This window comes from Phaenicophaeus curvirostris, chromosome Z (genome assembly GCF_032191515.1).
Source record: "Phaenicophaeus curvirostris isolate KB17595 chromosome Z, BPBGC_Pcur_1.0, whole genome shotgun sequence".
Classification (NCBI taxonomy): domain Eukaryota; kingdom Metazoa; phylum Chordata; class Aves; order Cuculiformes; family Cuculidae; genus Phaenicophaeus; species Phaenicophaeus curvirostris.
This window is the reverse complement of record NC_091431.1, coordinates 22,739,458-22,761,024: the sequence shown is the minus strand read 5'-3', so window position 1 is coordinate 22,761,024 and position 21,567 is coordinate 22,739,458. Positions and strand designations below refer to the sequence as shown.

At 42.9% G+C, this 21,567-nt stretch overlaps 3 protein-coding genes across 5 annotated transcripts in view; 2 read left to right on the top strand and 1 right to left on the bottom strand.

Moving 5' to 3' along the window:
* Window positions 1-689: 689 nt before the first annotated feature.
* On the top strand, window positions 690-7,059 carry LOC138733275 (purpurin). 2 transcript variants are annotated; one of them, XM_069880330.1, is made up of 6 exons: window positions 690-819; window positions 1,719-1,836; window positions 3,177-3,313; window positions 4,878-4,990; window positions 5,197-5,409; window positions 6,831-7,059. In XM_069880330.1, the coding sequence occupies exons 2-6, from the start codon at window positions 1,720-1,722 to the stop codon at window positions 6,839-6,841; spliced, it is 591 nt and encodes a 196-aa protein (XP_069736431.1). In that variant the 5' UTR covers window positions 690-819; window position 1,719; the 3' UTR covers window positions 6,842-7,059. The 2 variants fall into 2 exon arrangements, with proteins under 2 accessions (XP_069736431.1, XP_069736430.1); XM_069880329.1 differs by lacking the exon at window positions 6,831-7,059 and having other exon boundaries at window positions 5,197-5,438.
* Window positions 7,060-12,516: 5,457 nt separating this feature from the next.
* The window catches only part of IDUA (alpha-L-iduronidase), a 46,007-nt gene continuing 36,956 nt past the window's right edge, over window positions 12,517-21,567 (bottom strand). For both annotated transcript variants that reach the window (XM_069880678.1, XM_069880679.1), the window contains 7 exons: window positions 21,174-21,390; window positions 20,350-20,565; window positions 19,662-19,783; window positions 18,235-18,360; window positions 17,563-17,639; window positions 16,713-16,813; window positions 12,517-14,603 (listed from right to left, as the gene is read on the bottom strand). In XM_069880678.1, the coding sequence (XP_069736779.1) occupies window positions 14,503-14,603; window positions 16,713-16,813; window positions 17,563-17,639; window positions 18,235-18,360; window positions 19,662-19,783; window positions 20,350-20,565; window positions 21,174-21,390 (960 nt within the window). In that variant the 3' untranslated portion in view covers window positions 12,517-14,502. The remainder of the gene's footprint in view (window positions 14,604-16,712; window positions 16,814-17,562; window positions 17,640-18,234; window positions 18,361-19,661; window positions 19,784-20,349; window positions 20,566-21,173; window positions 21,391-21,567) is intronic.
* The window catches only part of SLC26A1 (solute carrier family 26 member 1), a 34,613-nt gene continuing 27,527 nt past the window's right edge, over window positions 14,482-21,567 (top strand). The window contains exons 1-2 of the mRNA XM_069880676.1: window positions 14,482-14,617; window positions 14,986-15,086. The gene's annotated coding sequence lies outside the window, so the exon portion shown is untranslated. The remainder of the gene's footprint in view (window positions 14,618-14,985; window positions 15,087-21,567) is intronic.

The window sequence follows — 21,567 nt, the reverse complement described above, 5'->3', positions numbered from 1 at the left end:
GCACTTGGGGCAACTTAAAGAACAGCAGGCACAGTTTGCTATCAAAAATGGGTTTTAGCCATGCCTTTCTTCTCATTTTTTTGTGTGCTTTTTTGTGTGCGGAAGTCTTATAGGAAAAACATCTTGGGAAGGAGAGAGATAGTATTTATGTAACTGGATAAGTTAACAAGATGAGCTGGGAAGAATACATATAAAGATGTTTCTGTGCACAGGAGAACTGGGGACTCCCAGATTTTGGTGTGAACATGAAGGCAAAAATCTTTATTTTTACACTTTCCTGCCAGTAGATAATACATAAGTTCTTTCTGCTCTTGCCAAGATCACCTTAATTTAATGATGTAGATATTGGAAAACATAATTATACATCTACCCCATGCAAGCTGTCAAATAAAATATGAACACTTGCCTATGCAGGTGAGTATGTGTAGTCCACGAGTTTCTCTGGTTAATGATCTGTTCTTATTCTCCTAACACGTGTTAGAAGTAGAAAGACTTCAATGAGACAAAGGTGTGGTACAATCACATCAGCAGACTCATTAGCTTCCTGGGCAGCTTTTTCCATTATGTAAAAGCTGTGTTTGTATTAGTATAACAGTCAGACAGACCAGTGTGAGGATTACAGTTGGTTTTTACATAATGGATTATCCAAGATTAAGTGTTTTATTCAGCCACACGACCAAATATAACCAATTAGTGACTTTGCAGATTCATTATTTAAAGGCAGCTGGAGGGCAATTGACACAAAACTCTCCCGCTGACTGTAGCCCAAAGATTGAAGCAGAGTAGTCTCAGAGATCTCCAACATCTCTACCCCAACAGGTAAGTCTCTCTTCAGCAGAGCCGGGCCAGATTAATATCTCTTGCAGCAGGGAAGTGCCGCTTACATGGCAGCAGCTGGGAACAAAGTAGCTGCTTGGGTGTTTGAACATCCTGGGTTGGTAGCTCAGCTTGGATGCTGCAGGCAAGTTTCAGGTGTTTTATCTTGACATCAGAAGAGGTATTCAACATCAAATACTCTGCAAGAATATATATGCATGTGCTCTCCTTGAAAAGTGTAAGCAACAAATATCCTGGGATACAGATGAGCTGGGATACCCAAGGAGACAGATAAAGGCATGGCCACCTTGTGGGTGTGCTGCTATGGTAGATCAAGACCCTGGAGACTGACTATTATGTCATATTTGTAGAGGGAATGATCTGAGGTCAGACAATACCAAAACATCTTTTGCCATTAGAGTAGACAGCTGTTTTGGTGAAGAAAGCTGGTCATAAAGAACATGTCCTTGTTAGTTTGACAGTGAAGTGGACATTCACCATGAAATATTTAGAAACAACATCCTTACAACCTACAGTGCTTTACCAGAGCTCATCAGAACATTACTCTTCTTGTGAAAACAAAAATTTTTACAAAATCAAATTTTAGTGAATTCTTACCATCCTTATCCAGAGTCAGATTTGATTTATAATGTAAAAAAACAATGAACCACTACACTGCTACAAACAATAAAAATGCTCTTGCAAAGTAATTACTGTTGATGCTCAGTTTTGGCTGGATTCAGGCACCACAAATGATGCAGTAATTTCTCACTGGAGGAGCTGGCAGTCTACTCGGTATGGAAAGAAACTGGTTTTGAAAATAAGAGGAATGTATCTATAGGCACAGCACTAGCTACTCACACCTACTGCATGAAATAAAGCTGTCTGTTTTTGTCTTGCAGAATGAAATATGCACAGTATGTTTTCCTGGCCTCAATCTTCTCCGCTATTGAATATAGCCTAGCTCAGACCTGTGCTGTGGAGTCTTTCTCTGTGAAAGACAATTTTGATCCAAAAAGGGTAATTATGGTTACTTCAACAGTATATGTGAAGAAGTTTCATATAAATATATGATGAAATATATTATTCATACATATTTTTTTCCAGGTGATGGGTTGCATTAATCTAAGGGGGTTTCTCACCAAGAAGTTAACTTTTCATTTGTGGTCTCACAGACATTATTCCTGTAGTTTGCTTATCTCACTACTGTTTAACCTTCTAAGCATTATGGTAAACCTGTCCTTGAAAGTTAAGGATATTATTCTGTTAGACATGATCTGTGAGTTTGAAACTCAGTATAAATCTCAGCTTTAAGCCATCTCATCAATGAAACAATACAAACCCCCATCAGAGAGAAAGTCTAAACACGTGCCTGGGGCACTTGCCTGTCAGACAGAAATCAAGGCTAACTTGGTGTTGGAAAGGTCCAAACAAGTGTGCCAGTACGTGTTTTGACTGTCCCTCAGGAAACATCCCTTCCAGACAGAGCTCAGGTGGAGCCAGCAATTCCTCTATACAAGATTTGCTTTGCTGGAAACATCCCAGTTTTAAAAAGTCAAAGTTTTACTCAGGCTCCTGTATTTGGGGATTATGGACTCTGTTTCAGGCTTAAGCATTTAACTTGCCAAACATATCTCATTAGTTCTGTTGAAATATCAAATTTAACACAGCCGTGCTCTGCTTTCCTCAGTACTTCTACTGATAATTGTAACTTCTGAGGGCCTTTCTGTCTGTCAGTTATCTGTTTAGATCTTGTTTTCATTTTACTTGTATATATTTGTGGACCCATTGTTTCCTAGAATTTTTCTTCTTCTTAATCTCATCTTATTTCCCCTTGCTGCTAGTCCCCCAAATACATCCTTTCCTCTTCCTAGTGCATAGAGCCATTGCTTTCTGCTTTGCTGAGTAGTCTTTCAACATCAGAGATCAAATGTGGCTCCTGGGAACCACAAAAGTGTCTCCAGCCAACTTGCTAAGGACTTTCTGTCTTCCATATGGTGTTTTTGTTGGCATCTTCTGTGGAAAAGCAAGGCCCTGAACACAAACAGGGAAGAACCGGCCTGACCCCCAGCAGACGGGAGAAGCTTTCAGCGTGGGGTCACTCTGACAGGCATGTCTCATGTGACAATGAGTACATGCGCACACACAAGTGCAAAGCTGCTAGACCCACCGCTTCTGGCAGAGAGGCAAGGGTACAACAGACAGCATAGTGGGACCCCTGAGCTACACAGACACACAGACTCACACTTTCTCCACAGGCCAGGCAATGAATAGTTAGAAGGGCACTATGTTTACAAAAATGCTTTTGTGCTTATCTTGCCATGGTTAATAGTCCAGATATTAACAGTCTTTGATGTTAGTATGCAGGGAAATGGTATGCCCTGGCCAAGAAGGATCCAGAAGGCCTTTTCCTTCAGGACAACATCTCTGCTGAGTATACTGTGGAGGAAGATGGAACAATGACAGCATCTTCCAAAGGCAGAGTGAAGCTTTTTGGGTGAGCTCTCTTGACTTTCATCTCTAGCTGCTGCCACGAAGTACTAGAGAAGGGGGACATGGATGGTGATCCATCCTGAGCACACAACATGACTAGGTTTTCTTTGTCAAAAAAGGAAGCTCAGTCAAGGTAATACATTAGATGCCAGAGGTTAGACACTTAAAAGTCCTGGGTTACTTCTCAGCCTGGTTCTGGTCTGAGTCCATCACAAAACTACTGCATAAATTAAATTATAAAGTAAGGCCTTGAGTTAAGGAGTGGTTGGGTAAATTAACTGCAACCAAGAGAGAGGAACTGGCGAAGCCTGTGGGGCTGTGAGGACAGGGCAGCTCTGATTTCATTGAGAGGTTCAGGGGAATGAGAGGTGTGTAAGTGAGCATTGCTTTCACACACCTTTCAAAACAGTACTGAATAGACTTCTGAGGAAAATGGTCAATTCTGGGATGCCATTGTGATGTCTGAATAAATAGATGGAAGGAAGCTTAAGAGTTTTGACTGTTGGTCATGGTTACTACAAGGAATTGCAACACATAAAAAGATTAAATAGCTTTCTGAGCATAGAAAAGAAAAAATGGGGCTTCCCGTAGGTTAACAATAGTTCTGTTGTGCATTAACTACCAAGAACTGCATAAATAATGGAGTAGAGCAAGTGACTATGAACCTTGTAAATCTTAAAAGCACAGCACTCCAGGATTTTTTGGGATGGGGCAAATGAATCTTTGCAGGCATGGCATACAGTGTGTGTGGGATGATTCCCAAAAGGACTTTTCAGAAATCTAGTGAGGTTTCAGGGCTGCTAGGAATCAATTTCTGCAATGGCAGGGTAAAGGAGAAGTGCAACCTGTGCAAGGTAAGGAGTGAAGACCCTTCCACTGTTTCACAAATCCAGCTAGTGCCTGATGAACTGTGCTAAGACAAAGGTAGTATTCAAAGTGAACAGACGCCAACCAGAGAAGGGCATCAGAAGAAATGGGCAATAAAGATAGGCCATACCCTATAGGGTTCCCACCGGCTGTGTGAATGGCCTTTAAATTGTTTGGACAGCAGAGTGGTTGTAAGTATTTCCTTGCTTGTAACAGAAATCCCTGTGCCAACAGAGTTAGGAAGTGCTAGGGAGAGGAGAGCCAACTCCTTGGCTCCACCTGGGAACACAGCAGATGAGCCCAAATGAACCCAAATGCAAGTCAGCTCACTCTACACACTGACATCAGGGAGCCAAGAAATGACAAGCGTCATTTTGCTTGGTGGCTATTTGCTTGAACAGAAATGAGTGGTAAAAAGCCTGCTAAGCTGAAGGAGGGTCAGAACACCACCCTACCTGCAGCACAGTTGCGCAGCAGAGAGGTGGGACCAGAGAGCACCAATGTACTGTCAGTGATGAGGAGGTTGCCACAGATTTGCATTACTCGCTGGCAAACTGTGACTCTGCATTAAGAAGGACCATACCTATGACGAATGAAGTTGTGCTGAACCGTAGCCTGGTCCTGGCCTGAGTCCTAGATGCAGGACACTCTTTTGAAAATATGCCACAGATTTGCCTTCAATCTCATGGATCTTGTTGCAGGTTCTGGGTGATCTGTGCTGACATGGCTGCTCAGTACACAGTACCTGACCCAGCCACTCCAGCAAAAATGTACATGACTTACCAGGGCCTGGCCAGCTACCTCTCCAGTGGTGGTGAGTGAACTTCTGCAGTCCCACAGTGTTGGTCGATAGCTTACATCTGCCTAGACACTTAATGGTGTAGAGATAAGCTGGATGTGAGATATGACTTTAGATACTTTGCTGGAATGCTGAAATTAGCTGTTTTCCTACAGAATGACTGTGTCCACCTCTGCTCTGTTTTGCTGACTGTGACAAATATGTGTGTTCTAATGTTTCAGGGGATAATTACTGGGTGATTGACACCGACTATGATAACTATGCCATTACCTATGCCTGCCGCAGTCTAAAGGAGGATGGTTCCTGTGATGATGGCTATTCCCTGATCTTCTCACGCAACCCCCGTGGCCTCCCGCCAGCGATTCAGCGCATTGTGCGTCAGAAGCAGGAGGAAATCTGCATGTCTGGCCAGTTCCAGCCTGTGCTTCAGTCAGGTACTTTGGGCTAATTAGCAACCTCATTGGAACGGCTGCACTGACAGCTTGTAGAGTAGGTGATTGCACTTGCTGTAAATGCAACAGAACCGCAGCAATCCAAGTTGTACTCTTTTAGCAACCTTTTTTAAACATCATATCTTACAAGAAATAGCTGCAAAGGGAAGTCTGCGTGAAGGAGAGAACCTGTTACAGGACGGTTCTACAGCCTTATATTTGCCTTTATAGAAATCCGGTGTGCAGAAACTGACACACTAACCAAAGGAAGATCAGCTTTGTGATGCTAATAGATGGATAGGATAGGATCATAGAAGCATAGAATCACCATGCTGGAAAAGACCTCTGAGATCATCTAGTCCAACTGTACCTATCTGCCACTAGACCATATCCTTAAGTACCTCATCTACCTGCTTTTTAAATACCTCTAAGGATATAGGATAGGATAGGATAGGATAGGATAGGATAGGATAGGATAGGATAGGATAGGATAGGATAGGATAGGATATCAGCATGGTGTTTCTGGACTTGGAAGTGCTTGTCTTGGCTATCTGGGTAACAGCGTCTTACCTTAGGTCCATTCAGTGTCCTCCAGGAAATGAGAAGCTGCCTCCAGGAAAGACCACCCTCATCCTTCTTAGCTCCACCATGATTTGTGTCCCGGACAGTTTGAGCAGCTGAGCCACGGTTCTGACTGTGTCTGCTGGCATTGGGAGTCAAGAGCTGTGCCACCTACGTGTGAACAGAGCATGTCTAAAGCCCATCTTGAGATAACTTTTTTTTTTTCTGGAGACATGGGAGCTGATTTTCTACCTCATGGGCTGTTCGTGAGATAAGCAGATAGTTTTTTAGGGCTATGCTGGGGGCAGAAATTACCCTTTGTCGACAGTTGAGTGCCAACACTCTATACATGCACACTGCCTTTCCTGGAGATTGGTCCTTTCCTAAGCTTGGCCTGAAGACCTGGACTGGAGGATTGCCAGAGTAACATGTGTTCTGCACCGCTAGACAAGAGAGAACTGCTAAAACCTCCTGAGCAGTGTATCATTGTGAGACAGTCCTTCACTACAGAGCAAGTGCTGGCATCATCCAAGGTTTTGGGGCTGGTAAGGGCACACCTGCCCCAAGATCTTCCATATTGCTTAGTGTAGCAGAGGGAGGGTAGTTGGTTTGTGGGCCCATGCTTAGGTGCTCACATAAGCTGAAAACACACAGCTAGCTGGTACTAGCAAAGGCTGCACAAGTTCTATGTCAGCAGACACAGAGCAATGCAAACAGCAACTTTTGCACTTCTCCCATTCTCATCTTGGTTCAGAAGTACCCTAGGAATGTTGTAGCTACAGCTTCACTGAAGACTAAAAGGCTGTTAAAGTACTTTGCAAATTTACTTACAAGCACTAAAGTTTACTTTTCTTTCTTTCCAGGGGCCTGCTAAAAGCACACTTCTGATCCTAAGCACAGAATCTAGACCTCTTGGTCTTGAAGTTGCCACTCAGGTAATGAAAAAAGAAAATCATAGTATGGACTAGAATGTCTTTCCTGAAAAACACTTGAAAATGTTGGGATTTTGTAGACTGCGACACAGTATTCATATTTGAATTTTCAGGGGAATATCTAATGTGGCATTTGTCAATAAAAGTTTTTAAATAAAAACATATCTGGAACTGCTTTTTGTCACCTGCCCTCCTGCTAGGGAGCAGGAAATGCTGAGCCGTTCACTGAGAAGAGGTGAGACAGCAGTTAAGGGTGGCCCTGGCACAGGCCGTCATGTCCCTCCCAGCACCAAGGAGGGGAGCAGGGCAGCGGTGATGACAAGGAGAGGACCCCTGACAGTGCTGATCATTAGGCAAATGTATGGTGACAAGGCACCATAGTGTGCCTGCAAGGTGGCTTTGGCCAGAAACAGGACTGGTGACTGACTCAGAGGCAGGGCTACCTTCAGCAAAGCTCCCAAGGAGGAGGGACCTGGGCTGAACTGAAGATGGTTTGTAGACCAGGGGCAAGGGGTGTGCAGGTGAAGGTCCCAGGTGAGACTGCACAAAGCAATGAAGGCTTGTAGGTGCCTGCAGGGCCCTGGCATACACAACGTACCTCATGCACCAGCATTTCTCATTGAAGCCCGAAGCCAGGAAATCCTCTGGAACAACTGACACTGAGACTAGGCTGATAGGAAGATCCTTGCTGCCTGCTAATATCTTATGGTTATTTCTGGCTCATTTGAATACTCAAAAGTTTGCACAGAGTATTTCTAATAAGCCCCTGAACGAATAACACTGAGACATTGCTTTAAATGAGCATTTACTTCCCTTGCGATTGGCGTAGACAGTAATTTACTCACCACTGCCTTCGCAGTGCAACCTTCAGTATCTGAGAGTTATAGAACTGAAAGATACTGAACAAACAGGTCTTACAGACAAGCATTTCATAGATAGTGGGAACCAGAAAAATAGTATCTAGACAACTCCATGTACAAAAAGTCAGCATTAATGATATATCTTATCCACTGCCTGTAGTAAAATCACATTCACTTTGAATTTTTCCTATGAAAAAAAAAATTACCAGTTCAGAACACCCCCGGGACCCTGCTGAACCCAGCAGTTTATCAGCAACACAAATTTTTCCAAGTTACAGTTACCTAGGAGGGACTGACAACCAAGCTGAACAGTCCCTGCTCTTTAGACTTTCAAAAGGTGTGCAGCACAAGGCTGATACTGAGTGAGCACTACAATATAAAACAGCTTCCTAAACATGCACATGCAAGAGAACCAGGTGATCAGGCCCAGTCAACATGGGTTCACAAAAGGCAGGTCTTGCCAGACTAACCTGATCGCCTTCTATGACAAAGTGACTCGGCTGCTGGATGAGGGAAAAGCTGTGGATGTGGTCTTCCTGGACTTCAGTAAAGCCTTTGACACAGTTTCTCACAGCATTCTGCTTGAGAACCTGTCAGCCTCTGGGCTGGACAGGCGCACACTCTCCTGGGTGGAAAACTGGTTGGATGGCCGGGCCCAGAGAGTGGTGGGAAATGGTGTGAAATCCAGCTGGAGGCCACTGACAAGTGGGGTTCCCCAGGGCTCAGTGCTGGGTCCAGCCCTCTTCAATGTCTTCATCAATGATCTGGATGAAGGCATCAAGTGCACCCTTAGCAAGTTTGCGGACGACACTAAGCTGGGTGGAAGTGACAATTTGCTGGAGGGTAGGAGGCTCTGCAAAGGGATCTGAACAGGCTGGACCGCTGGGCTGAGACCAATGGCATGAGGTTTAACAAGGCCAAACGCCGGGTCCTGCACTTGGGGCACAACAACCCTGTGCAGTGCTACAGACTAGGAGAAGTCTGTCTAGAAAGCTGCCTGGAGGAGAGGGACCTGGGGGTGCTGGTTGACAGCCGACTGAACATGAGCCAGCAGTGTGCCCAGGTAGCCAAGAAGGCCAATGGCATCTTGGCTTGTATCAGAAACAGCGTGACCAGCAGGTCCAGGGAGGTTATCCTCCCTCTGTACTCGGCACTGGTGAGACCGCTCCTCGAATACTGTGTTCAGTTCTGGGCCCCTCACCACAAGAAGGATGTTGAGGCTCTGGAGAGAGTCCAGAGAAGAGCAACAAAGCTGGTGAAAGGGCTGGAGAACAGGCCTTATGAGGAGCGGCTGAGAGAGCTGGGGTTGTTTAGCCTGGAGAAGAGGAGGCTGAGCAGAGACCTCATTGCTCTCTACAACTACCTGAAAGGAGGTTGTAGAGAGGAGGGTGCTGGCCTCTTCTTCCAAGTGACAGGGGACAGGACAAGAGGGAATGGCCTCAAGCTCCGCCAGGGGAGGTTTAGGCTGGACATTAGGAAAAAATTCTTCACAGAAAGGGTCATTGGGCACTGGAACAGGCTGCCCAGGGAGGTGGTTGAGTCACCTTCCCTGGAGGTGTTTAAGGCACGGGTGGACGAGGTGCTGAGGGATATGGTTTAGTGTTTGATAGGAACGGTTGGACTCGATGAGCCGGTGGGTCTCTTCCAACCTGGTTATTCTGTGATTCTGTGATTCCTCACAATGCTTGCACAGTCCTTTCTATAGTATCCACTGATTATCTACTACATCTGTTGGAAGAAGCATAAAACCCGTTTACTAAAGACTCTTCTCCAACACAAGAGGCAGTATCCTAGGGATGCAGGGGAGTATCTCAAGCTTGTTTCCCAGGCTCTCCAGGTGGGTCTCCTAAGACTCAGCCATCATCAAATAAAGGTGTTCCTTGCTCTTCTAGTTTGGGGAAAACTACCCTGACAGGGAACAGGACAGTGAACTTCCATCTAAATCTAAGGACAGAGACAGAAGAACACAGCAGGCAATGCAAACAAAAAACCACATAGAGACTACCGAGTGTTGAAAAATACCAGCCTTTCGTGCTGGACTACGTGCAAGGTCAGTGCACTGACTGAATGTTCTCCACTTGCTCTACTTTCATTAGGAATTACTGGGGTGGAGATCTGTGAACTTAGGACTTCTGTCACAAGTGATTAGACAATGCAAATGCTTAGCTGAAGGAGCCTGGCCTTTGTTCAGGACATCCAGACCAATACTACCAGTCCTATAGAAGTGTGATTTTTAATGTCTATAATTACAATAACAGTATGACCAGAGAAGATGCAAGTTCTAGCAAGAAGGATCTGAATGCAGGATCAAGTGCATCCTTACTGTGCTTGGTGTAGTCTGTCCAGATGAGTTAAGCAGCAATATCCCTCTTCAGCCCCACAAGGTTACGCATCCAGGCTTGCAGGATAGTGGTGGTTTTGGGAGAATACACCACAGGGCTACATATGCCCCAGGAACCTGCCTTGTTCTCAGAGGAATTTGGGGAACATGTTCCCGTCAGCACTGCTTGCAGGCCCTCATCATATAATCTGGTGAGTTAAGAAAAAGATGGGAGTTAGGTTCCTATCTGTTGTTCTCCCCTGACTGCAGGAATGTGAAAGACGAGATGGGGTAGGGCAGGTGTTTTCTGATCCAATTTACACTTCTCTTGTTATTTTATTGAGTTCAACATACATCATGTAGTGTATGTCTACAAGCAGACACACTTCTGTCTGTTGTTTGAGCTGGGTGATGAGAAACAGTCTATTATTCCTGGATTTAAGTGTGTGTATAGGTCCCAAGTCATCATTTACGTCCCGCATGGACTTTCCAGTACCAAGAGAAAAGAAAAAGCTACTTACAAATGAAAAGAACTGTTGTTTTGTCCTCAGAAGGTCCTTTGGTGCTGGCAGAAAGTCCACAACTGTGCAACAGCAGGAGACACTCTGCAAGGATATTGTCCTTCACACACCAGTGAACCTCCTCCCAGCAAGGACACAGAAAGTCCTGCAATTTGACGCTACGATATTATGCTGAGTTAGACCAGTTTTCCCTGGACTGTGGTAACTGAGTTTAAGTTCCTACTTCAGCCTTGAGATTTCTTATGGTCACATTCCCTTCACGCTTCATTTTTAAGCAATGTTGGAACTTACACCAATCAAGCTATCTTTCCTACCTTAAGAACCTGACACAACAGTTTCAAGCCGTTTCCAGAACACAGTGATCAGATCCTGTGTTTACAGGGTTCATGTGAAAGATTAAAAACTGTTTTTACTGGGTAGCACAGAAGATGGTAATGAATACAGTACAATTAGACAATATAAAACGCTCCTTTGAAAGCCTCTTAGTTGACATTCATTTTAACAAATAGTTGAAAAATTTTTACAAGGCCTCAGAAGGTTTTGTTTGAAGAGCAGGCAATCTCATCTTGCAGTTGCAGTTAGGTTTCTTAGTTGGATTTATGCTCAGCAACAGACATACCTGAGCACTCTGAAGCCTTGTTTTGGTTCTGATGCTAAGGCACTACAAAGTACCTGCTACTCCCACCTAACACTACATACATTCAGCACTCTAGAAAACTAAAGCTGTGCGGGGGGTTGTTGATCACAGCATTGTAACAGAGGAGATGGTAGAGTTACAAACACGCAATTTTGGAAGCCCTATCAGACAGAGCCAGTGACACACGGTTACAGAATACTCAAGTTCCAAGTTTCAAATAGCATTTTTCTGTAGACTTTAAATTTTAAAAAAGATAAGGGCAGCCCAAAACTTCTATACTTTGTTGGAAATAAATTCAAGTCTGGAAACATCGAAGTCTCTTCTCTGCTGAAACTGTTTAAAGTAAGTTTATACCAAAGCAGCAAAATAGAAGAAAAAAAAATCTTGCTGAATATTCAAATGTTGTTTCTGACAGACACTGCACCATTTTTTTGTCAGTTCTGCTTTCAACGTACATTTGCCACTGCCAGGAAAATTTCTGAAAAAGCACTGTGTCTTCCCTACTTTGGGTGATGTTTTCTGTAGAAGCCCTGCAAAAGAGACCTACTGACAGATTTTCAAAGTGGCTGGACTTGATCCTAAGAAACTGAATCTTATTTGCATCTACAACATAATAAACTCTGACCTTGCAAATAAAATTTCTGCTTTTTTTTTGCAGCTTCAATAAGCAATACAATAATGCATGGAATTTTACCTTGAACTTGTAGAGAGGACAGCACTCTTACTTTTAAGCATGAGAATTACAAACCATTTCAGAGATGCGGCTGCAAACCTCATGTCTGTAACAGCTGAGAAGCAGAAATCCTGGACCAGCAGAACACCCAGCCTAAAAGCTTCTCAAAGATGCTAACTTGCCCTAAAGCAAATTACTTGCCACAGCAACAAACTTCAATACAGTGCAAGAGTAAGCAAATTGTCATTCTATGTTCCGCAGCTTTGCAAAAGCCAAACATTCCACCAGGACTCACCAGCTCTGTGTCATTTGCCTCATATATGCCATTATTGACCTCACTTGTATGAGGTATGATTGAAGTTTGTCTACTAGATAGAGCAGGGCAGTGATTTTTAATCTTCTATTTTTCATGATTTTCACACCTACATATTTTCTACCATATCCCTGCACAGCAAGATGAATACTCTTTGCAACAGTTATGCTTTGTTTTTTTTTCAAACACCTTTAACTAGTGCACAGTACTTGGTTTGTTAAAGACTGCTATGTGGGAGAGTTTTAACATAGAAGGCTACTCAAATATCCTAACTGGATAAACTGTCCTCTCGAGCTCCTGTATCTTCCTCTGCTTCAGATGCACTGAAATCTCTCAAGGACATATACTTAAATATTTCCAAAACTCTTTTTTTCCTGTGGTTCCACTTCATACTGGCAAAACAATATATCTTAACTGCTAGATTTGATTTAATTGCTTGTTACAAACCACATGACTGCTTTTTCCAATTCCTCACTTAGGGGTAGTTATAACAACTTGCAAATCTATTTTTTCGATCAACATCCAAGTAGAACTTCTCACTAACTTTTTTTGAAACTGAGAACACTTATCGATTAAGTGATGGCCCTTTTCTATTCTGAATTAGCTTTTATGGGCAAGGAATAGGCAGATTAGGATGTGATAAACACTTTATTCAGTAAGGCAAGAAATGTTTCATCTGAGTACTGTGACAAAATGAATCTTTTAAGGGTTACTTTCCGCATAAGCACCTGAAGGATTAACAAGAAAGAAGATACAATGCCTAATTTCATATATACTGACTTTTTGTATGTTTCTTTTCCAGTAATGTAGAAGTGAGGCCATTTGAGGTACTTCAGCTCTCTCCTACTGTGCAAACTTGGCTTTTTTTGTCTGAGACCTGAATGTTAACTATGCAGTCTTTGTTGTTACACTGGTAAGGTGGCTGATGTCAGCAAAGAGAGCAGTAGGGGATTTGTTTGTGCGACAAAATTGCTCCTCTTAGGGAAAACACTCCAACTGTTTTCACTGGCATTATCCTTCCCTCTACAAGCATTTTAAAAGCAACTTGAAACCGTGCCAGCTGAGAAAAGGGGAGAGTGAAAAAGCTCCCCTGCAACTTCAGGAAACTTTGTTGTTGCATAAAGCGTTAGGCAGCTGCAAAGACAGCCAGAGGTGTTCCACAGCTCAAGATCTGAGGCCATCACATGCTTGCGCAAATGCTCAGCAAAGCACAGAAGCTCAAACTGTTCTTAAATAATTTCTTAACTGGTTGTCAGTAGCAGCCTTGTTATAGGATGTGTTATAGGAGTGTGGTCTCCTGCAATACGAAAACACAAAAGGCACTTCAGAGTTCTCCTGGCCACTGCAAGCCAGACCTCTAGACACTTACAGTCTGACAGGAGAGGCATTGCTTGGGATAGACATTAGCTGAAAGGCCTGCAGAGGTAATACACAGAATGAAGGGCTTTCAGGTTTAGAGCCTCTACTGCAAAGAGGCAGTGGCTAACAGTCACAGTGCAAACAGGTGAGTTAGGGAAAACGTAGAAAGTGTGGGGAGGTCTGGAGGGCAGTGCTTCCTGTGTGTTCGTCCCCTTTTAGGATGAGCCACTACTCCTCCCTCTGCCTGTGCAAGGGGAATAGCTCCGGCATCCAAGTAACAGCCTCAAATGCAGAGAAAGCTGGGTGAAGAATCTCATAGATTAGAAGATATGGCAAGTGCTCTGAAATAACCCACTGGAGCATGTGTGACTAACTGGCAGGGAAGCAGGGATCCTCCACTTCATGCTCCGAACACATCTGGGTGCTGTGTGTCTTTCCATCAAACCCTTATGTCAAGACAGCCTGGTAGGTAAAGCAGGCGGTTCACTCTCAGACAGTCCTTGTGCCTGGGCTGCCACACTCATGCATACAGTGAAGCAATAGTCCCATTCCTGCTGCAGTTCGTAACATCTATAAATCTTTTGTTGTTCCAGCCACTTGCTCAGTGTAAAACAGGGAATGATAAATACTTATTTCCTTAATTCCTAGTTACTAAGCTGAATCCCAGTCCTATGGCAGCCTCTTAAAATTGTACCAGTTGCATTGTCAGTTGTGGCTACTTGATAAAGATATCTTTTGAGCTCTGAAGAGTTAATAAGGGTAGCAGTTTCAAACTCACATTCCTCATTAGCTTCATCAGGTCCTTTCGATACTCCCTCCTCAGCTTGGGAGGAGTTTATTTTGCTGGGGAGTTGTCATTTGTACCATACACCAGGGACCATACACCACGTAGTCACCAAGCCGGACACCATTCTTCAGAGTCACCTGAAAGCTTCAACATACTTCACAGGAAGAGAGGGCAGGCCTGCCTTCCCCCAGTAGTCAACGGCACACACTCTGTAAAAGCCAGAGACTGAGCTACCTGCAAATGAAAAGGTTAGAAATGGTCACTGTGAAAGGCTGACACCTGTGGTGCGTGGAGGATGTGGGGCAGGCACTCCTATAAAAAGTAGGTTTGTGGAATGTGCTGGGGAAGGGGTGAAATCAGTTCTGCACCCTATGTAAGCATGTCTGTGTCTGCCTAACTAAAAATGATCATAAATTCCTCATGGCCAAGTACTGGCTTTTTTTTTCTTTGTTGCAGTGGGGAACCCCTCTCTCCTAATTAAGATCTGCAAGTACAGCTAGACGACTGCTGTTGCAGTAGCCCCTTTGGAAGAAATCAATGACATCTCCTGCAACCCACAACTACTAATTTATTTTCTTCTGACTTACTTTCCTGCCTGAATTGTGCCTTGGAACAGGTAATGTGGGGACAGGACCAACAAAGAAGCAGAACAAGAAGCATGCAGGCTGACTGAAAACCCTCTGCTCAACTCGCGAAGCAGCACCACTTGGTCCAAAGGTACGTGAGATGATGTTCCGTGGATCTGCTGGTTTTCATACATGATCTAGTTTGAAGACTATAGCCTTCACTACCACGGTATTTAACCCCCTAAAAATCATAATTTTTTTTTCTCATTTATTTTCTTGATTTTTATGTTTGCTTTATGATTTTTTTTTCCTAAAAGAATGCTAGAAATAATGAGTAAGAAGGAAAACCTAGCAGTAAGGGCTGCTGAGATGTGAGATTTTTTTCAAGCAATCTTATGTTTTTGAAACAAACAACTAAATTTGCTGGGTGTTCCAGATGTGTAGCACTAGCTGATAATGAATCCTAATTTCAGAGATTTGTTTTAGCCATAATTTACAGTCTTTGCTTACCTGTGTAGCCTTTACATTGCAATAATAGCTCTGAACCTATTACGTACCCACTGCTGATACTAAGCTGTTTTCAAGCTATGATGAGATTGTGTTTCTGGCAAAGAACTCTTTCAATTGCTCTTTCTAGTATCTCCTTGAGGCAAGGTCTCTTTCACACAACTCTGATCAGTGCTTATTAGTACTACTTGTTGGACAGTCACACTGTGGATTAGACCATACTTGGTAAGAAAAATACTCCAAAACAACAAAAAAAAATACTGAAAGAAGGCACCACTATCTTCTTTTAGTGTTTTTCTTCTAGGTATGTTCTATCACATCTACGTTGTACTTAAATAATGACCACAGGCTCTGGGATAAGCTTTGCCTTTTTAACAAAGATGAAACTTGCTCCCCTCTAACGTGAAACATCTAAAACTTAGGCAAGCTAGTCAGGGCTAAAGGAAACAGCAAAAAGAGCAGTCTCTCCTTGGCTAGGTGTTCAGACAGCCATGATAAACTGTCCTAATGGAGGATCTCTTCTATTCTTACAACAAAGCAGCTCAATAGCTTCAGATTCCCAAGCCATAAAAGGGCATGGGAACAGAGACAGGTCATCATGATGAGAGCAGAACTGCAGCTTTCTCCAGAGCAGCTCAGAATCAGAATGTGACCAAACTCTCCATGAAACGTGGATGTGACCTCCTACTCTTTTGTGTGTTGATGCCATGTCCTTAGACAATCTTAACTAAACAAGTATTAATAAGGCAGTCTGCTCCTACTGCCTTACCTCAAGAGCATTGTACTAATTTAGGCAAAGGCATGGCCAATACCTGACAGGCTGAGACCAAACCTCAGACTTGCCTTGCTGTGAGTCTACTACCAAGAGTGCAACATCATGTTCTGGTCACGTGCAGCTATTTTTTTCTGTTCTTTTTTTTTTTTTATCTCCCCGCATGTTTCTACACCAGATACGAATAAAGACAAAAGTGCTACTTTGCTTCTCAGAGCCTGCCAGGCTTGCAGCTGCAAGTGGTTGGGTTTCTGTGACAAGAAACTTTGTCATGGCAATACTCCTCACAATGTCCTCATGGCTGGTTTTCAATTAGCAATTGTCCTTGAGAATAAGGCTTTCACTGAGAATGTGGTCTTAAATGGAGGGACGTTCCCTTATTTGTCATGGGATTGCATGTCACTATATACCGTCAGTAGTTACTAAATGATATTTCACATACTCCTGAGTGGCACTATTAACATAACAGATTAAATAATAAATCTGTTCTTGCCTTACCTGGACTGTAGATCCAGAGAGTGAATATTGTGTCTTTGGCATTAATTCTCTGGTACACTCTTCCATCTGGTGAGAACTGCACTTCAAATGTCTTTATACATCTAGAAAAGAAAAGCAGTCAGCTCAATAAATAAAACTAATAATGCGCTGAGTAATCAAATCCTGATCTCAGGACACTTCAACAAAGAAGACCAAATCCAGGAATATTTAGTTGACTCATTCCTACCAAATGTGGGTTGGCATGAATTGTCAGTATTAGAAAGAATCACAGATCTAACAGCCCACAGATGAACACCCAGGCTGACTTGTTATATCGGGTACTTGCAGCACTACAAATTGTCAAACAACTTTTACTCTCAAACTAGGGTCATCAAGGCTTGAAGAGGAGCTAAGTCAATACTTCCTGAGGGAGTTGGGATGTACACTGGATAGACTCTTGGAAGTTTCCCTACAGAGGGTTTCCAGGCTAGTGCAGCTTGTTTGAGTGAGGAACTGGAGGTTCTCTCTTCCAGCTCACATCCCTTGCAGGTTATAATATATAACTTTATATATAGTACAACTTTTATCATAGATATTCCTGTCTGATGTGCTGAAGGCAAGTCACTCAAAAATGCCACTGGATGCTGGTGAGCAACAGGCAGATTCCCTTGCTCAGACCACAAGTCAGGGTTGTTCTCCATAGTTACTGCATGTAGATCCTACAGTTCATTGTCAAATATACTGTAGCATCTCTCAAGGTGCAAGTAGTCATTAATTTCTAAAGTCGTTTCACTTTGTAGGACTGCTGGCAACTTAAGGAGTAATGTGCTGGTAATTCAGTTATATCCATTTTGTTTTAAAAGTTACTTACTTTGAATTTACACATTCATCGTCCCACAACACAATGACCTGTCCCTTTGTGAGAGGGATCAAACGAACACCAGTCACCTGTCCAAAGACACATGCAAGAAAGCATACAAACCAATCAGCCAGGTCAGATTTTTGTGTTCATCCTTCCTTACTAATTATTTGCTTTTATTCTTTCAACGGAGACCAGGGGATAAAACCAAAATTCCTGTCTCTGTGGCTTTGTAGCCTATGTCTCCAACCTGTCAACCTTAGAGAGAAACTTCAGAGGATGAACGGGGGTGGGACTGAATAAGCAGATACAGACATCTAATCTATGACAGCAATGATTCCATTTCATTTTTAGCTATCAATTATTAACTGGGGAGCTGTTGTCAAGCCTGGTAGCACATAATGTAATTTGCAAAAAGATACTGCATTTTCTAGTACTGCATTATTATTTTATCATCATAGATAAACTTGCAGTTATCTCAGTGACGGCTCCTATCACTTGCTGTGGAATGGCTTATCTTGAATTATACCTTGGAGAGCCTTCCCATCAAAGGAGAGAAGTACTGTATATTTACTACTTCTAACAAATAATAGGCCCAAATGCTAGCCCAGCTCTTCTTAGTAAGACTTAAAGCAGGGAGCAGTTTCTAATTTGGCGAGTCTGACAGTAAAATACAACACATACTTGATCAGGAACAGATCTAGGTCTGGCACAGATGTGGATAAGAAAGACTGAGGGAATGGGTAAGTCTTGCTTCAATGTCAGGATGCAATCTTCAGGAAATGGGAATGGGCCTGTTGTCACTGGGTCCTGTGAAGCCAAACAGAATCATTGTGAATGATCTTTCATTACAGCACCCAAAGTCCAACTGTTACATCAGTGGAAATGGACTGTATATTTACTTTGGGACTGTAAATTTTGAATGTGCTGATAACCCATCAAAGCTCTTCAAGCCAAGGGACTTTTCTATTTCATCTTTTTTCCCTCTCCTCAGGAAACAGAAGGTTTGTCCATCTCACAAACTGGGTTGATCACAAATTCCAAAGTCTGCCACTTTTCATTACCTCTCATGGATACCTTTCAAACTTATAGTCTTCATAAATCACCCCCCGGCTCTTAGATATAGATTCTTGGTGCAGTGAAAGCTATTGCTTGCAACAAAAGCCACTCGGCTCATCTCTGAGGATGAGGTTCCACCAGATGGCCAAGTGAATTGAAAACTTTACTGCTGCCCTGTCGACGGAAGATATGATGGCTCCTACAGTATCCCACAGGCCATAGCAATAATGGATTATGATGACTGGGAAAAGAATACATAGTACTGTACATCAAAGTCTGAAGGCAATCACTGTTTATGGGCCCTGAAGAGCATAATGATGGCCTCCTTTATTTTAACTAAGGGGTCTGAATGCATAGGGAAACTACGGGAGACAGAGCTAAAGAGACAGGCTGCTCATATATGCTCACTGGGCATGGCTTCTCTCAGTAGGGAGAGTGGAGTCATAGAATCATAGAACGGTTTGGGATTGAAGGGACCTTAAAGATCATCTAGTCCTCTGGGAGGACTTACTCCTCTGTCCCATCTGGTGTACATTCAGTAGTGGTGACAATGACGGGAAACTGCAGGCTTCCCTGTGAGCTCTTGAGAGATGCCAAGTGTCTTCCTAACCTGTACTTGGTAGTTTCTACCTTAGGGAGCTGTTTGTTTTCTGCTGTCGGTAGGGTTCATTTCAACTCCCTAATGCAGCAATTTAGCCCTTCTGTAATATACACAGGGCCACATAACAGAGAGGCTCTCAAAGCGCACTGAAGTTTCAGAAAGAAGGTGAAACTTGTTCTGGAGCAACTCTGCCTCCTCAGCTAAAGGTAGGCCAGTAGCAAAGAAATAGGTCATCTACATTTAGGTATCATATGCATATGTCATATACTCATGTCGAGAAATACATATCAGCTGCATTTCTTGATGTGACTGCAAGTGCATTTTCGCATGCGTGTCCATAGGCTAAGGAAATTTTGACTACCTGAGTTGATTTCTTTTTTCTTTAGCTGTAGCTAAGCAATTTACAAGCACTTTACCTACACGACACTTCAAAAAAAACACGTGGTCATACCTCAGCATCCCTTATTTGCTGGAACTGTTCTGGGGAAGGAAAGTCAGGGCTTCCTTGCTTTTTCCAGACCAGGTAGGGATTGGTATGGTTGTTATCCAGGTAATAGGTCACAAACACCACCTCTTTAGGAATACAAATGAAAGACAGTAAACTCTTTACTTGGATTTAAAGATTAACAAGAATAAATGTAGCGGACACTGTTTAAATCTACGTTATCAGAAGTGATTTCAACACTTCAGACCCTGGTTTCCATTGGAAAGTCACTCTTACAAGGCTCTAAAATTTTAATTTGACAAGTTTAAATTTCCAGCTACTACTTCCATAACCAGAACTGAAACCCTGTTAATTTTCTGCACAGTTGTAGCACACATTCGTTGGACAACTGCATCAACTATGTAATCATGTCATGATGGCTGTCATACCAGCTAAAGACACTGAGATTAATAACTTCCCAAAAAGGCAGAACTTGCAGCTGTCATTAAAGGCAGGGTCAAAGTGCAGGCATTAGGAAAGAACTGTTCCCAGAAGAGCACCATCATATTTCAGAAAATCATGGAGTGCCCAAAAGCTAAGGGAGAAAGTTAACAAACGAAACTCACTCTTGCAACGAAAGGTGACACAGCAGAAGTGTTTCAGTAGATATTCTGTCCTAACGATCAATTATGTGAGCTGCCCACATGACGCTTACCTCTAAGTTTGGGGAAGTGTGTGGCATTCACTGTGACGGTGCTGATGTTGGACGAAGTCCTGTTATCCTCACTTGAATATATCAGTAGAGTAGCCTGCCAGCTGTCTGAGGGTTGACTCTTACTTGGGTTGTGCACAGATGCCAGGACACCAATTGTGCTGTTTTGAGTACTCAGGCCTTCACTGCTGTTCACTTCGGAAAAAATCTGCTTTTCTCCTTTAAAAAAGTGACAACTCTGTAAGCATCAGTGTTAGTCAGTTCTGTATCAGCTTCTGTTACAGGAAGGGTTAAAACATGAGGATCTACAGGTTGAGATACGTTGTAGCTTATTTTACCAGGTATAGCATTCAGTCAGGCTTATTTTACAACAGCAGCAGAGGCACATACTATGGTAGTTCTTATGTATAGCAGTTCAGCTAGTAACATCTAAGCATATAAAACTGAATTAGGATCTTCCTTAAGTACATGGCACGCGTCTTCCACAGCTGGCAATTACTTGAATACATTTGCAGCCTGATATCATGGCACAAGAGGGAAGCACCAGTCAACAAAAAAGGAATAGCTGGCAGACAGAGGGCAAAAACAAAACAGTAAATGAAATCAAATGGACAACAGACTGTCAGGAACATATCCCAAGCTGTTAATTTCTCAGAGGAAATGATGCTTCATTTTCTTAACATAGCTGGTAAACAGAGGACGGAATATATCCTGCTTCTATCAGTGGTAAGAATATTAGTATCAATGGCTGGAATAATTTCTCTTAAGCAAGAAACTTATAGGTAGATGAGTTTTTTAATGTTCAATTTAACCAGTGGTTACTATACCTAGCAGTGCCAGCAAGCCCATAACAGTCAGCACTGGTTTCCGCACCATTTGGACATGAGGTGGCTTTGTATTGTTCATCTGGAAACGTGCTGTCAGAGTCCGCTGTGTGAAGTAATGGGGGTAGTAGCTCAAGAAGGCATTGTCATTACTCAGCAGTGTGTAGTTGATGGTGTTGTTTGCTTTGGAAAGGAGCAGGTTTTGATGCTGGATGATTACCTGCAAAATCATAGGGAAGATGGAGAACTTTATGCCAGAGAAAATCCAACAAACATACAATATCTGTATCTTTTTTAAATCTTAACAGCGTATTAAAAAGAGCTGTCACACTGCCATTTAGAAAAGCCTGAAGAACTAAACTGTTCCTCATAATTCTTGGAGAAACTCTTCCTTGGG

Excerpts from the sequence above, each read along its gene's own strand:
- LOC138733275 (XM_069880329.1), top strand. The coding sequence starts at position 1,720 with ATGAAATATGCACAGTATGTTTTCCTGGCCTCAATCTTCTCCGCTATT. Across the intron at positions 3,314-4,877 it reads GGCAGAGTGAAGCTTTTTGG|GTTCTGGGTGATCTGTGCTG; the intron begins GTGAGCTCTCTT and ends ATCTTGTTGCAG. Across the intron at positions 4,991-5,196 it reads CAGCTACCTCTCCAGTGGTG|GGGATAATTACTGGGTGATT; the intron begins GTGAGTGAACTT and ends CTAATGTTTCAG.